At 37.0% G+C, this 16,763-nt stretch overlaps 1 protein-coding gene across 1 annotated transcript in view; it reads left to right on the top strand.

Moving 5' to 3' along the window:
* Positions 1 to 16,763, top strand: part of LOC140159223 (sodium/potassium/calcium exchanger 2-like) — a 124,011-nt gene that overhangs the window by 59,141 nt on the left and 48,107 nt on the right. The window contains exon 3 of the mRNA XM_072182630.1: positions 14,737 to 14,856. Within this exon, the coding sequence (XP_072038731.1) occupies positions 14,737 to 14,856 (120 nt within the window). The remainder of the gene's footprint in view (positions 1 to 14,736; positions 14,857 to 16,763) is intronic.

Here is a 16,763-nt window from a genome sequence, read left to right on the forward strand (position 1 = left end):
TTTTAAGCTTACCTAACTATTTTTCCGGGATATATTGTTGTAAAAATGATCTCTAATAAATGCCCCCCCCCCCTTTTGGAGAATGCAATTGCAATACCTACAGGGTGTTTAATAGAGTAACTACAGTATTAGAAATATGAAAATTTGGGATTTGAGACGACATCAGACTTATTTTGTTTGATTGCATCACAGATATTAGCTGTCAATTCAATGACTTTTTCCCAATTTAACTCTCTTCACGCGGGTGTCGACTGCAGACGACAAGTTTCAAATTACAAAAAAAAAATTCTAAAATTTCAGAAATGTAAATTTTCATGACCATATTTGGAATCAGTATGAAAATTGCATTAAAATTAGTACAAACAAGCCTAGTATTGATTCAGTAGTTCTTAAGATAGCTCTTGATATTTTGAGAAAATATTTCAACACTTGAACTTTTTCCGTTGAAGCGCATGGCTAGCACGCAGAACATTAAAGGAGTATAGTGTGATATTGTGATCTTATGGCATCTGGTTTTGATTTGCAGATTATTTGATCAAATCTAATTTCATACTATTTTGATGTTGTATTATATAGGCAACAGTTATGTTAATATGGAAGCATATCAAATTTTCTTTATTGCATAAATGTCTGCAAATGATTGACATTTCATAGCTGATGAAGTGAAATTATTTGAATATTTGGTTCCATTTTAAAACAGATGTGTTGGAAAATGCAAATAAAGCTTGCTCCACTAGTATTTGAACAGTTTTCACTTTTTTCATGTTGCAGCAATAATTTAACATGTCATTTGCTATGTCGCCTGGTCAAAAATTATAAAAACAAGAAATAACATCTTTAATAATCATGTAGGATTGATTCAAATGATTTTTGACAAAAAAAATCAGATTTCGTCACTACGTTTTAACTTGCAAGGCTTTCAACATGTTTCTACTGAGCAGTTGCTGGTAAAATCGAGTTAATTCAGGTTGATGTGAGGAATATGTGGTAATGGCCCCAGTAGGAACAGATTATACTTGACTCAGGTTCATGAATTTTCCTTTATTTTTAAATTATTATTTTTATTTGTTTTTTAATCTATTTTTTTTTCTTGGGTGGGGGTGGTGGAGGGTGTGTGTGGGGGGGGGGGTGAGTGAACAGGTGATGTCTGTATGGGCGTATATATGCGGAGTAATGAAGGACTTGTGTGCATATTGTGGGTGTGTGTTGAGCCTTGGTGGTGTATGATGAACGTTAGTGGGGTGCCCATGAAGGTGTGTCAGGTATGTCGTGGGGTGTGTAGCAAAGTTTTGTGTTTGTGTGCGGATATTGTATGTCTTTTTCGGCTTAGTGTGTAGTGACAGAGGTGTGTATTTGGAGCTCTGATGGGGGGGGGGGGATCTTGTGTGTAATGTGTGTGTTAGGTGTATATTTGGTGCGCTGTTGTCTTGTGGTTGTTGGGGTTGGAGAGGTTGGTATGTGTCAGGGTGCATGAGTATTTTATCGGGTATGAAGTGAAGAGTGATTGTATCTATTTTATTTTTTGTCTGGGTGCTATAATATATTTTTAAATGATTTGTGTATTGTTGTATGATACTTGTATCCCTTTGGTGCTACTTATTTTGTTCTGTGCTTTTAAAAAAATTCGGTTTCTTTTAATGCCTATTTATAATGTATTTATAATGTAACTTTGTAACCTAATTTGTACTTGTATTTTTTTGATGTCATTGTACAGAGGGCCCTTGTGTAAAGCAGTGCTGGACCACTGATCTTGGCTACCCTCTTTAAATATGTCTGAAATAAAAAAATAAATAAATAAAAGATTGGGTGAAGGTGATGTGAGTGAACCGGACTGTCAACCATACACGGTAACGTTCACAGTAGAAACAGTTCGGGTGATGATTTTGCAGGTGACACCAGAAGTTAGCCTACTACAATACAGCATGGGCAGTTAAAATCTGACTTTGAAGGCCACAAAAATATTTTTTAGACTCCCTCTTACCCCACTAAATATGCAAGTAATGAATCGTTACCCTGCATTTATAGCGCAGTAGATTAAAGATACAGGTGAAAATGAAAGTGCGGTAATGTGAGGTGCCCAGTATAAACATGCTCTCTGTTGGTTATTTCTATTTATTGTTTCAAGATTTATGAGTTGCTACTTCACTCCTATCTTCAAGTGAAAATGATCATTTGGGGCTTCTTCATCTCTTCGTCTTTGCCTGTGGACATTATTTATGAAGTATAAACATAAAAAACCCAATAATCATTTCTTAAAATATTTCGGATATTATCCCCCATTCATCTCCCACATCAATTCTAACTGTGCCGCTGGATTGGGCCGTTCCAGTTGAAATTCTTATACCCCTATGGAAGACATGACCTTAATCTTCCACACAGGAAGTGTGAATTTGAAATGGAGTCATCCATTCAGGTAACCCCATTTGAAGTTCACACTCCCTGTGTGGAAGATTAAGGTCATGTCTTCCATAGGGGTGTATGGATTTCATCCAGATTACAGATTTGCCCAATGTATCCTGAATGGGTGACTACATTTGAAATTCACACTCCCTGTGTGGAAGATTAAGGTCATGTCTTCCATAGGGGGTGTATGGATTTCAAAAGGAATAGCCCATTTATTTACACTAGATTGCCATCAATCTGTGTGATCTAATATCTATGATAGAAATCATCAATTTTAAGAAGTGATTGATTTTTCTAAAAAAAGATCTTGCATATGTTTTTCTTACACTAATATTACCTTAAGGTTGGAGATCCGGCAATGCCCCTTTAAGACATATATGTCGTTGACATTTTAAACATGTTATGTTTATTAACAGCTTGTCACTATGTTCAATTAACTTTGCCTATGTTTTGTTTATATAATAAGCAATTGTGCTTTTGTAAATTGTTCTTCATACTGTTTAATTAATAAGATTTGGTTAGGTATGAAAAACAGGTTGTCATTTTATATGGGAGTTAACCATCTGCATGGTCTTATGGTGGAGGTATAGACAGGAAATTCAAGAAAGAAAAATAAAAATGTTTAAATATTTCAGATGTTAATGTATTAAAATAACTAGCAGTACTATTAATAGGTTCAGTTGTTCAAATATCTTTGGAATTCTGAGACAAGTTTTCTATTTTAGCATTTGCGGTTTCATTATAATCTTGCTTTTTGTCACACATTACTTCCATTTTGCTGCTATTTTTGAATTGAATTTGAAAGCTTTTAGGAAAGTATATGGTTTTTGACAGGTGCTTATTTTTCTTCCATTTCCTTTCTTGATTAGTGCATTTATTAAAGGGATTGTGCACTCTCAGTCACTTAATAATAATATACTTTATGTTATTGGATTTTTATTCTTTTCCTGGAGTATAAGAAGGACCCTGACAATGAAACATCCATATATGGCAAGATAATGATGTTTCTGCTGGTTCAGAGTAGTAAACTGTGACCAAAGTACATGTATGTGTGTATGGTATGATGGAAGCTCAAAAATTCTTGTTTAGGGTCCATTTTGTGCATGAGCATGATATCCACTTCAGAATACAAGCCCCTCCCCTGATAATCTGGAATCGGGGGGGGGGGGGGCAATTTTCCCCAAATAGTGGGTTTTTTTTGTTCTGATGGAAGAAGGAAACCAGTGGGAGGAGTTTGAGGAGAAAATGACACCCTTTGTTGCCACAACTGCTTCTTTATATCTTATAACTGCAGCATATTTTTGCTGCCATGAGAAAATAAACTGAGCTCAAAAAGAAACTTATAATTTTTCACAAGGTCATATCTTGAAATCCTGTCCATCAAATTGAACCAAATTACACACAGATTTACTTCAATACTCTACTCTTAACACATGCCACTAACCAAGCAGTTATCCAACTGACACAACAGCAAAATGCACTGATATGGGACAGCTTCCTGGACCACATTCACAGCCCAGCCCTGTTTCATGAAAAAAGTGCATGAAAAGCAGGAAGCAGCACCTTTTTATCATCTGTGCAAGGATCTTGTGTACATTCTCACAGATTTTTTGTCCTGGGTGCCAAATGTTGGGCTGTGAAAGTGATGGAAGTCCAGGAAGCTGTCCCATGACAGTGCATTTTGCTGTTGTGTCAGTTGGACAACTGCTTGGTTACTGACATGTGTTTTGTGTAGAGTATTAAGGTTATCCTGTGTGTAATTTTGGTTCATTTTGATTGACAGTATTTTAAGATATGACCTTGTGATTCTAAGTTGTAAAAATTATAAGTTTCTTTTTGAGCTCAATTCTAACTTACTACTTTTGCCATTGTGACAAACTTAGCGCCAATTTTGCTGTATAGTATTTGTGGCAATTGCATACAAAATATCGTACTATATATTGGCCCTGATAGACCTCTCTTCTTATCCAGCTTTTCAATAGGTAAGGATATTTTCATGAACAATATGCAAGGAACAGTTATAGAAACATCTTAAGGCTGAACTTGAACTTCCCCTATTGTAGGAAAAACAGTGGATGGTATAGAGTTGTCAAAATATTGTGCATTGGGTGCTGTGCTATACGAGGTCATTGGTTGCTGTGCATTCATTTTGCCCGATAGAAGATTAGGCTATTCAATTTGAAATCCACATCCCCTCTGTGGAAGATTTAAGAAAAGTCTTCCACAGATGTTTTTCAAATGGAATTGGCTAGGGCTAATTAATTTGAAACCCATACTCTTGCTGTATACGACTACCTGTATCTTCAATAAGTGGATTGAATGTTTCAAATGCAAGTTTATACCCATAATTGTATGTTTTATTTAAAACCCATACTCCCTCTGTGGAAGACTTTGGCAAAACCTTCCACAGGGGGAGTGTGAATTTCAAATGGAACAGCCAATTTCCTTTTCTTTCAATAGAATCATGGGAATATAATGTCATATACTTTTGTTGGGTTGATTTGACTTGAAAAAGGCAATTAAGTTTATTAAAATGCAGCCCCTGAATGTCTTTTCCTGCTGAACAACCTTGCAATAGAAATGCTATACATAGCTGCTCCTGATGAGGATAGTTGAACCATGTCTTGTCAAGGACGGCACTTGCTGGTCAACATGGGAGTGAAATTAAATACTAAACATTATTTTTACTTTCTGATAAAGTAAAAGTGCAACACTTCAAAGTCAGAATGTGTTGCTAGTTGACATGCACAGTAACAAAATTGACTAATTCTCGCTTAATACGAACTGATCATAGTATAGTGTGTGATGCGTGGTTCTCCTTTCTGCTATTAAGAATGACGGTTAAACATCATTCATTTGATTGTGTGTGCTAGTAATGTTTGGGTGTTTCTGTTCCAGCACAGGATGCGTAAACCTCTTCCCTTGTTTGAGAGAATGCAGGTAGCGTATCCAGGAATTAAGTGAGACCGGGGCATAAATTGTGTTTTTGCTGTGAGCGGGGTGTCTGGGGATGTGCCCCCTCAGAAATTAGAAACTTTTGGAAAATGAAGACCCAATTGAAGCCATTTGGTAGACCATTTTGTCACTATTATTGTGTAAAATTTTAGTTTGAAAAAGCCCAAAATTTGCGAATAGACGGCCCAATTGAAGCCATGTGGACAAGTTTTGACTTTTATTATATGAATTATTGTTTTATAATTATGTACCCATGAAGTGCTTGCAGGGGGTGTCTGAGGGGGATGTGCCCCCTCAGAAGTGAGAAAATTTTGTAAAATGAAGACCTAATTGAAGCAATTTGTTGGACTATTTTTGCACTGAATATTGTGTAAAATTTAAGTTTGAAAAGGCCGAAAATTTGCCAAATGACGGCACAACTTATGCCATAGGCCTAAAAGTGTGCTCTCAAATTGCCAGCGTGCTCGGAAAGTAGGCCCCTATCACAAAATATAGGCTAGCATAGGGCTATCTATAGTCGCACAAGGCCTAAATTAATGTTCCGTTCCTGTGTTTCTCTCTCTCCTCTTTCTCTCTCTCCCCTCCCTCCCTTTCTCTCTCTCTCTCTCTCTTTTTTTTTTTGGTGCGGGGGCATGCCCGTTCAAAAAGGGTTAAATACGCTACTGGAATGAATTTAGGCCTTTTCAATGATTTGCTCATTTAGAAAATCATAAAAATTATCAAAATTCATTTTTGTTAGTAGCATATATTTGCTGACATAGCCTTCAAAGTGGTTAAGCCAAAAGCTGTGTATTTAAGACAAAATAGGACATTTTACATGAAAACATAATTTCTCTACTTTAGCTACATATATTTGAGGCTTCCACTATGTCAATACTGCCATTTTTTGGTCATTCGCCAATGTTTCATTTAAAAATACCCAATGACAATTTTAATGACTTTTCCTTCATTTTTAACTTTTTTTATTTTTTATTTTTTATTTTTTCACACTTTTGCTGGGATCACTGAATGGGCTTTAAAGGAAATCCATTTTGCACTTAGTGAAACACTGTTCATTTTAATTAGACAAGCTGCATTGAATTAGGGTAATTCACACAAATCCTCTTTTGACTTATAACTTCCTGCCACCCCTACTTTTTTGTTTGCTGTGTATAGATTTAATAGTGCTTTCTACAGTAGATGAAGTAGTGTAAATGTGTGCACTAGATCACATTACATCGCCGCATTAAAACCACTGACATAGGCTAATAATAATCTTAGTGTGGTCTTACTTTTAGATTCAACATACATTTTACAAAGATCAGTCTCATATTATGGAAAATACCCATTCTGTTCTGTTTGACTTTTGCATGGTGTTGTGTGGAGTTTTTTTAAAGTTTTTTTCTTCTTGTAAACATTCAAAAGAAGTGAAGTATTGGGGTTTATTCTGCCCACATTAGGACAAATGAGTGTATGGGACAAATATAAAAAAGTGATATCTTTTGCTTATAGATAAACATGTGTGTGTTGTTTTAAAAAGAGTGGGTTTAGTTGTAGCATCGGAAAGTTGAAAAAACAAACATAATACCTTTTTTCTTGTATTTTCCACGAAGAACCGCCAAAACATGAATCATTTGACTCCACATCTGACATTCATTTTTATTTTTTATATTTCTGTTGTTGTGATAATATTATACAAATAAACTAATGTATATAATTCATGGACTCGGTTCATGACTTTTTTACTTGTCAAAACATTCATTTTATTCAGCTAGTCAGAGAGAAAAACTTATATAAATCTATATAACTTAAATATTTGCTTCATTTTCTCAGAAACATAATATTATGTCACTTCTTTTTGTGGTGTTTGTGCGGTATTCTGGTTTTGTGGGGGTGGAATAGTAAGGACTCTGTGGAGTTGAAAAACTATTTTGGGGTGGATGGAGAAGTTATTTATAAAGATGGAGGCGTCACTCAATTGCGGTGGTGGTGTTCTGAAATGCAAGTCATATTTGCATCTAAAGAAGGAGGCTCTGTAGAGATGAGGCAGTTCTGTAGGATAGATAAGCTATTTAGGGATGGATGGAGGGATTATTTATGAGGCTGGAGGGGTCATTTAATTGTGGTGGGGTTGTGTGGGGGAAATGCAAGTCATTTATTGAAGATGGCGGTGTCACTCAATCATGGCTGGTGTTCTGTGTGGGAAATGCAAATTATTGCATCTCAAGGAGGCTCGGTGGAGATGAGGCTGTTCTGTATGGATAAATTATTTAGGGGTGGATGGAGGAATTACTTATGAGGCTGGAGGGGTCGTTTAATTGTGGTGGGGGTTGTGTGGGTGAAATGCAAGTCATTTATTGAAGATGGAGGTGTCATTCAATTGCGGTGGTGTTCTGAAATGCAAGTCATATTTGCATCTAAAGGAGGCTCTGTAGAGATGAGGCAGTTCTGTAGGATGGATAAATTATTTAGGGATGGATGGAGGGATTATTTATGAGGCTGGAGGGGTCATTTAATTGTGGTGGGGTTGTGTGAGGGAAATGCAAGTCATTTATTGAAGATGGAGGTGTCATTCAATTGCGGTGGTGTTCTGAAATGCAAGTCATATTTGCATCTAAAGGAGGCTCTGTGGAGATGAGGCAGTTCTGTAGGATGGATAAATTATTTAGGGATGGATGGATGACTTATTTATGAGGCTGGAGGGGTCATTTAATTGTGGTGGGGGAAATGCAAGTCATTGCATGTTATGGGACAGGTAGACTATACTTGTGGAAAAAAGTTTGAATCTATGACACACTTTTTCTTCTCTATTTGAAAGCCTAGAAAATATTAAAAGAAATAATGCAGTAAAAGACTTGAAAAGACTGCACAAAAAGTAATGCAGCTGTTATAAATATGCCTTTAGCTTCAGAACTAAAAATTTTTACACAATATTTCAAAGTAGAAAGAAGAATGATTTATTTACGTCCATTTTGATACCCCATTTGTCTAATTCAATATTAACCAGTGCTTTTAAAGAAAATACCCTTATTTAAAAGTTGCAGTTTGCAGCGATCAATGGTTATACGCAAGCAATGTGGCATGTAAAACCCAGCATTAATATCTTTGTGCTGACTTCAAATTGATACAAATAGCTGAAACTTTTCAATTTGGGGTTTTCTCTTTAAAAACACTGCTGTGGTGTTGATATTGAACCAAATTGGACGAATGGGGTATCAAAATGTGCGTAAATAAATCATCATTCTTTCTATGTTGAAATATTGTGAAAACAATTATTAGTTCTGAAGCTATAGACTTATTCATAACAGCTGCGTCACTTTTTGTGACGTCTTTATTTCCCATTAATATATGATGATAGAAGGTCTGGGAGATTGAAGGAGAAGTAGGCCTACTGCAGTTTTAAAACCTCTTGGTACATCTCTCCAAAAATAAATATTGTACGTTGCAGTGCAGTTTACAACATTCGAGTAATATCATCCATATAGAAGGTTTGATTGTTTGCTTGTTTATTTGTTTGTTAGGGTGTTTGTTTGTACTTGATCATTATACATTCTTACTTACACATAGGAACAAAAAAAATTTAAAATTCAATTTAAAATTCAATCCTGGATTCTGGAATCACTATAACATGGCATTTTGTAACACAATGAAATAATTTGCATCCCTTTGCATGTTTTTCATTTAAAACTTTATAGAACAAACTAAGCATGCTAAAGATAAGTCTTCACTCCATCTACTTTTAGAGTTTTATAACAAAAATAACAAAAATGTTATCTAATTCTTAATTTTTTTTGAAAATTACCTCAATTTTTCAACATTTTAATTTGTTATGGTTTCCAGAGTTTCAGGGATGATGTATAAAAGCTTTTAAGCTTTTATACACCATCCAATAGCTAAATTCTCTTGGCAGCTTTTTTAGAAAAATGATTGTTATTTTAGGGAAATTTAGAAACACTTGTAACTTGAAATGGAAATGCTTAATTAAAAAAAGCTGGTGAGAGAATTGTTTTCCAAATTTAATTACCTTTCACGGGACCTTTCATATGACAATATGATATTTTATATATTTAGAATTTCTAATATTTGCATCCTTGAAAAAATTTTCCTTGTCGCAAATTTGCTAATTAACATTAATTGATACTTTGTAAAAGCTGAATGTTGTGACAGTGATGATATCAGTTCTGATCACTTTCTCACAGAGAAAAGCTGCCTGAGCCAAAATCTAAAGCAGTGTATGCAAGACACAAAAGGGACGGAATCCAACATTCATTCGAATATTTAAATTATTCATTTGCCATGGTCAGGTGGAAATAACCATTTCAACCTGTCTCTTTCATGGGGGCTATTCCAGTTGAAATCCATACACCCCCTATGGAAGACATAACCTTAATCTTCCACACATGGGGTGGAGATTTCAAATGGAGTCACCCATTCAAGTAACTCCATTTGAAATTAAATTCACACTCACTGCGTGTAAGATTAGGGGCATATCTTCCATACGGGGTACGGATTTCAACTGGAATAGCCCATTTACATTTTCTACCCTTCAGGCTATTTTTGAACCTTCTACATAAATGAACATAGTAACACCCAGTCAATATTGTATAATTGGAATTTCCAAAGCAGGGCCTGGTTCACGAAAATCGGTTGTATGTCATGCACGGATAGACTATTAATCATATTTGAATATGTATATTGTATATGGCATGATATGTCCATTGACATACAACTCTCGCAAGTTTGCGACTGAGTTTCGCGAACCGGCCCCTGATTTGTATTAGTTGTGATCTGCAGTTGTGAGAAACCAGCTGATAACATCCTATGCTCATTCCATTACATAAACGTGCCATAGAGATCATTATCGATCTTACAGAGCAACTGTTTTGAACCTACTGTTGCACTTTATAATACTCTATGTGATCTGATAGGCATCCTTCCATTATTAACACCCCAGAGGCAGAGCCACATAGGAGCAGCGGCGGCGGAATGATTTTGAAAGTAGGGGGGCCAGTCAGGGTAATGTAAAAAATCTAAATACTAAATATCTAAATACTGGCCACGAAGTGGCCATCGCGTTGCGCTTGCACGGCAGAGGGGGTGTCTGAGGGGGGATGTGCCCCCCTGAGAAGTGAGAAACTTGTGCAAACTGAAGGCCCAATTGAAGCCATTTGGTGGACCATTCTGGCACTATTATTGTGTACAATTTTAGTTTGGAAAATCCGAAAATGGGTTAAATGAAGGCCCAAATTGTTTTCACTATAATTGTATAAATCATTGCATTTAGTGTTGGGTGTCCTAATACAAGGGGGTTGGAAAATTTTGCAAAATGAAGGTCCAATTGAAGCCATTTCGTGCATCATTTTAAAACTTTCTTTAAGAATAGAGATTTGATTATTAATGTTCACCCAGACATGTTACATACTGCACATTATGGGTTAAAAGTGGGAGGGCCAGACCCCAGTCAAAAAAGTGGAGGGACACTGGCCCCCAGCCCCTCCCCCCGGTTCTGCCGCTGATGCATAGGACTATATTCAGCATGCCTTTAAAAATACACAGAAAAGAGTGGAATAGGAAATAAGTGAAGAAAAGGAAAGGATGGATAAAGAGAAGAAAGGGAGTAGCATGGCACACTGGTTAAGGTCTTTGTCTTTGGTGCGAGAAGTCCCAGGTTCAATTCCCTGCAGGACAAAAAAATCTGCTCTCCCCATGGCTCGTCTGCTAAAGGTAGGGTAGATGACCCATGATCGGACCCATGATAAACTCAATAGAAAGAGCCAATAGCATCTATGGTGGCACCGATAGCATTATAGGACTAAATTTAGATGTTGTCCCTAAGTGAAATGAAAAGATAAGAATTAATAGAACCCCACTCATACTACCCACTATCCCAACTCAGACTCGGGAGGAAAAGGACAGGGAAGAAGAAGAGAATGAGAATAAAGGAAGAGGGATGAGAAAGAGAAAAGGAAGGAAGTGAAAAGTATTCCAGAACCCCACTCATACCACCTACCACCCCAACCCCCGCTCAGGCCCATAGCCAGATTTTGAAAAAGTGGGTTTTTTTGTGGGGGAAATTTTGTGAAGAGTGGACTTTCTTCCCCAAATTTTGACCTGTTTTTGACCAAAAAAGCTTTAAAAACTCAATTTGTTGGCTCGTTACGCTCGCAAATTCTTACATTTTGGGACTTTTTGTATACTTTTGCAAATTTGGGGGTGCATCAGACCCCCTGACTATGGGCCTGCCCTCGCCTGTGCTGAATCACACTGCATGATGCAAGTCAAAAAAAGAAACATTTAAAGAAGATACAAAAGTTGCAATATGTAATAATATGAAACACGAATCAACACCTTTGCATTCAGCTGTGAGAGAAATATTAATCAGGTGGCTTATGTAAAGTACATTTGAAAAGTAGGTCGTCATGATGGAATAGACAGGATGTTAATGTATAATGTATAAGTTTAATTATCACATGATAAAGTGTTCAACGTTAATAGTACAGGGGTTACCATGGATTCCTGTTTTAATGAAACACTGAATTTCATTCATTCTATCTACAGATGCTTTTTAAGGGTGTGAACAGTAGAGTGGGCTTTCATAACAAAGCAGTGTGACCTACTAACAATCCACTGCATCATAATTGTTAAAATGTGACATTTCCTTCTTGTTCTCGCCATATTCAACTTGCGATAATGGTCCTGTAACCATGGTGATGCACATTGTTGCAAACGTGTTGTACTGAATGTTGGTAAGACACAATCCTTTAATAAAATAAGGGAATGGTGCAGAGGTTTAGAGATTAGTGCATAGAGGCATATGATCCAGTGATTCTGGTCATAGGGTGTGGTCCCGGGGTGTGGTCGGCAGATGGGTAACTGGGCTATTCCAGTTGAAATCCATACTCCACCTGTGGAAGACATGACCTTTATCTTCCACACAGGGAGTGTGAATTTCAAACGGGACGGGTTACTTGAATGGGGAACTCCATTTGAAATCGACACCCATTATGTGGGAGATTAAAGGTCATGTCTTCCACAGAGGGTGTATGGATTTCAACTGGAATAGCCAAATTAATCTTGAGGTCCCACTGAAAGGGGTGATATATCTCAGGAACAGAAAGTCTTAATGCTCAGTATGCAAGTCAAAGGCTTCAACATAAAAAGTCCCAAGTTTTGAGATATTTTCTGAAAATATCAGGAGCTCTCTCAAGAAACACTGAACCACGGCTGTTTGTACTCATTTTAATGCATTTTTCATGCTGATTCAAACTACAGGGTGTCCCAAAAAAAAGAGGCCCCTCATTGCGCCCCCTTTTTCTCCTATTTCTGAAAAGTTGATCAAATATATTTTGGTATGAAAAGAAACTTTCAATTGTTAGCTTTAATAAACCAAAACAATTATTTCTATGGGCTCATAACTTTTGAAGATATGTCCTTTTAAAGAAATGTATCCGTTTTTCACTCTGTCCACGGAGGAGGTTTGCTACTTCAAAGATTGAAAAGTGCATATACCATGCATGAATATAAAACATTCCCGATGATAACTTTATAAAATAACAACTATATTTAAGGGAATGGGATTTACCGGTGGGCTTATGGGTTATGGATTTTGTTAAGTGTCATTAATTTGGGCGAAATTGATGTCGGATGGGACTTCTTTTGCTATACTTGCAATTACTTATGGTTTTCTCGTTTCTTGCTTTCTTTTTATTGACAACATAAGTCATTTCTCTTTTTAGAATAAAAGGTAGCCCTGAAAAGGGCTGTTTAGTTTGTCTTTGGTTCTTTTGAAGTGAGTTTACTGTGCTGCTCTGCCCTCTACCTGGTTGATTCCGTGACGTTTCAGCCCTAGTTCTCATTGCATTAATTGCGTTGCGTACCATCCTTAAGGCCTTGTGCGCCGGATACTCATGAATGCAGCAGTAATCTGAGGGTTGCGAAGATGTTTGAAGCTAGCTGGTGATCCTCGCTTATAGTAAATGCTTTCCCAAGACTAATGCTATTATCTATCCATGTCATTAACCGTGTGTTTCGTTTAAATCTTTGATGTAGCCAAACCTCATCCGTGGACAGAGTGAAAAACGGGTACATTTCTTAAAGAGGGCATATCTTCAAAAATTGGGAGCCGATTGAAAGAATTGTTTTGGTTTATTAAAGCTAACGATTTAGGGTTTCTTCACATACCAAAATATATTTGATCAACGTTTCAGAAATAGGAGAAAAAGAGGGCGCAATGTGGGGCCTCTTTTTTTTGGGACACCCTGTATGGTCATGAAAATGCCCAATTCTGAAATTTTGGAATTAAAAGAAATTGAAACTTGTAGTCTGCAGTCGACACCAGTGTAGAGAGACTTAATGTTGGTGCATTGTTTGTGCATATTGTTGTTAAATAGACTAAAGATCTATTGATGAAAAAAAGACAATTTATTTTGGGACAAATGTGATATGATCAAGCTAAATTTTCTAAATGTCAAGGACACTGGACACAGTCCTTGCCATTTGCATGGTGTGATGATATCAGTTCTTATCACAATCTCAAAGAGAAAAGCAAATTTGCAAATTTCACAGAACTTCATGAAAAAAAGTATGGTAAAAATCACATTTTGGTGGATATTTTGCAAGCTCTACAAATATCAAATTCAGGTAATGAGAAAGGGGATACTGCAAAGGTTTTATGAAATAATGTATAATATTTCACTTTTCAAAAGCATAACAACAGAGTAATTTTGCATTTTTCATATGAGAAAATTCACTTCTGCTTTATTATTAGAATTCTACATTATATCATGAAGACTTGAATAATTTATGCATATTTGCATGTGAAGCATTAAAAAAAGTAGTTTCCATCACAGACATTCCATTGGGTTCAATACAACTCTATATTTAGAAGTATTTTTGCATCTTCATGTTTTTTTAGAAGTGCTCATTTTTTCTGCAGTAAAACTTGAAGATTTTAACAAGTTTAAAACCATATTGTTTATTTTGGAAATATTGCTTTCTTCAGTATATACACATCGTCAATCCACACTTTAAAATTACATATTCACATGTTATAATTTATAATGTTACTTTAGAATTGTGTATAAAGTCTCAAAATAAAGTTTAATAATGTCAACTTGTTCCATGTCTGCGACTATGTGTCCTTCGCATTTTGGCTATTCCAATTGAAATCCACAACCCCCCTGTGGTAGACATGACCATAATCTTCTACACAGGGAGTATGAATTTCAAATGGGGTTGCCTGAATGGGTGGGAGATCAAGATCATGTCTTCCATAAGGGGTGTATGGATTTCAACTGGAATAGCCCATTAAAGGGTAATTAAATAAATAAATAAATATTGTCTTACTGTAATGTTAAGAACACATTTATTACATTTTTATTTATTTTTGTACATTTACAGGAAAAGGAGAAGTGGTATCCTATCACCTTTATAGGAAGCATTATATGGATTGGCGTGTTCTCTTATCTCATGCTATGGTGGGCCAATGAAGTAGGAACAACAATAAACATACCAGATGAGGTGAGTAATGCTTATCACAGTCTGATCCCAATCACGTCAAAGGAGGTCATTTTGAAAATTGAACCGTCAAAAGGGGCGTATCCAGGGGGTGCAGAGGGTGTGCACTCACTCCAGGGTCAAATGCCTAAAACATGCAAAATCAGCCTATTTGGGGATATTCTTCCTGCTTGTGCACCCAGGGGTCACATCCGTGTACCACATATGCGCGACAAACCCTTTTATCTATAGGACGCTTTCAATTTAAAGCTTACTGACTTTTTGTAAGCTGTACCAATCAATTTATCCCCAAGATTTATCAAAACTTATTTCAGTGGATGAACTTGTAGTGCCCTGAGTGCATAGTAAGTGTGAAATTTACGAATGTAGGTTTCATGGTAGTGTCACAAGCCCCTCACGGAAATATCCTGCACCTCCTCAAGCCACTTCCGGTCCTGCCGGGACTCGAACCCACGACCCTGGGTTTAAGAGGCGAGCGCGCTAGACCAAAAGAGGACTTCCTCGTCAGGTCTATAACACTAACGCACTTATACCTCCGTGACATGCTCCCCCTCCTCGTAAGGCGCGTCCTCGCGCCTTACTTCCTCTGTTTAAACTGGTCGTCCTTGATACAAGGCATACTCGGCCAGACTGGTCGTCCTTGATACAAGGCATACTCGGCCAGCCATTTTTTTATGAACGACTAACCCTTTCCGATGGGTGATCCCCCTGGTGTTAAGAAACACCAGGGACCACCGCTGCCACCATTTATGTCACAAACCCCTCACGGAAATATCCTGCGCCTCCTCGAGCCACTTCCGGTCCTGCCGGGACTCAAACCCACGACCCTGGGTTTAAGAGGCGAGCGCGCTAGCGTATAGACCAAAAGAGGACTTCCTCGTCAGGTCTATAACACTAACGCACTTATACCTCCGTGACAGTAGGTTTCATGTCATTGTACATAAATTGTAGATAGGTATAGCTTACATAATATCAATGAGCCTTAAATTGAGGTGCCCTACATAAAAGTGGTAGTCATAAATGGCGATGGGGTCTTATAGTACAGGAGCAGCAACCTCAAAAAAATGACTTCGTTCACCCCCCACTACATACAAGGTTTGACACCATAGGTAGTTAGTATGGACCCTCTAGATCACTGCTAGGTAGGTAGTGGACTCAAATTGTGGTATCACTTTTTTTTTTTTTTTTTTTACAGGTCATTTATGGACTATATACTTCCAAATATGCTCAAATGAAACCTGTTTTTGTTTAAAAATAATACTAGAAAGTTAGGTAAATCATTTAGCTATATATTGATACCAAAATGAATTCAATATCATGAGTAAAAGTGGAGTTCTTGGAGTTTATATTTCCCCTACCCCTTAATTTTGTCCTATTTTTGGTGATTTTATGCGATTATACGTCCATACATAAAATGACCTGTAAAAAAAAAGGGATACCACAATTTGAATCCACTACCTACCTAGCAGTGATCTAGAGGGTCCATACTAACTACCTATGGTGTCAAACCTTGTATGTAGTGGGGGTGAACCAAGTCCTTATTTAGGCCCCCTGTGGGATCTTGCTCCTGGACTATTAATGTGGTTCCTGGGTACACCCTTGATCATCAACAACATACACAGTATCCAAGTGTCCTATCACTGATATCTGTAGCATACTTGTTGGCTACAATGTTATGAGTCTTTACCATGCCTATTGTCTCACATATTTTAGACAGGTGCTTCCTTTGGTCTGCTTGTATCACAAAATATACTATTTTACATGATAAAAGTTTTCAGTTATGTAGACAAATCCAAAAGAATTCTACTCACTTAGACAGTTTTGTCACCCAGGTAGGGTGACTTATTCAGTTCTTCACTGTTAAGAACTGTGCACCATAGGGATGAGAAGCCTCACGGGAAAAGTTGCCC

The sequence above is a fragment of the Amphiura filiformis genome, chromosome 8 (assembly GCF_039555335.1).
Source record: "Amphiura filiformis chromosome 8, Afil_fr2py, whole genome shotgun sequence".
NCBI classification, from domain to species: domain Eukaryota; kingdom Metazoa; phylum Echinodermata; class Ophiuroidea; order Amphilepidida; family Amphiuridae; genus Amphiura; species Amphiura filiformis.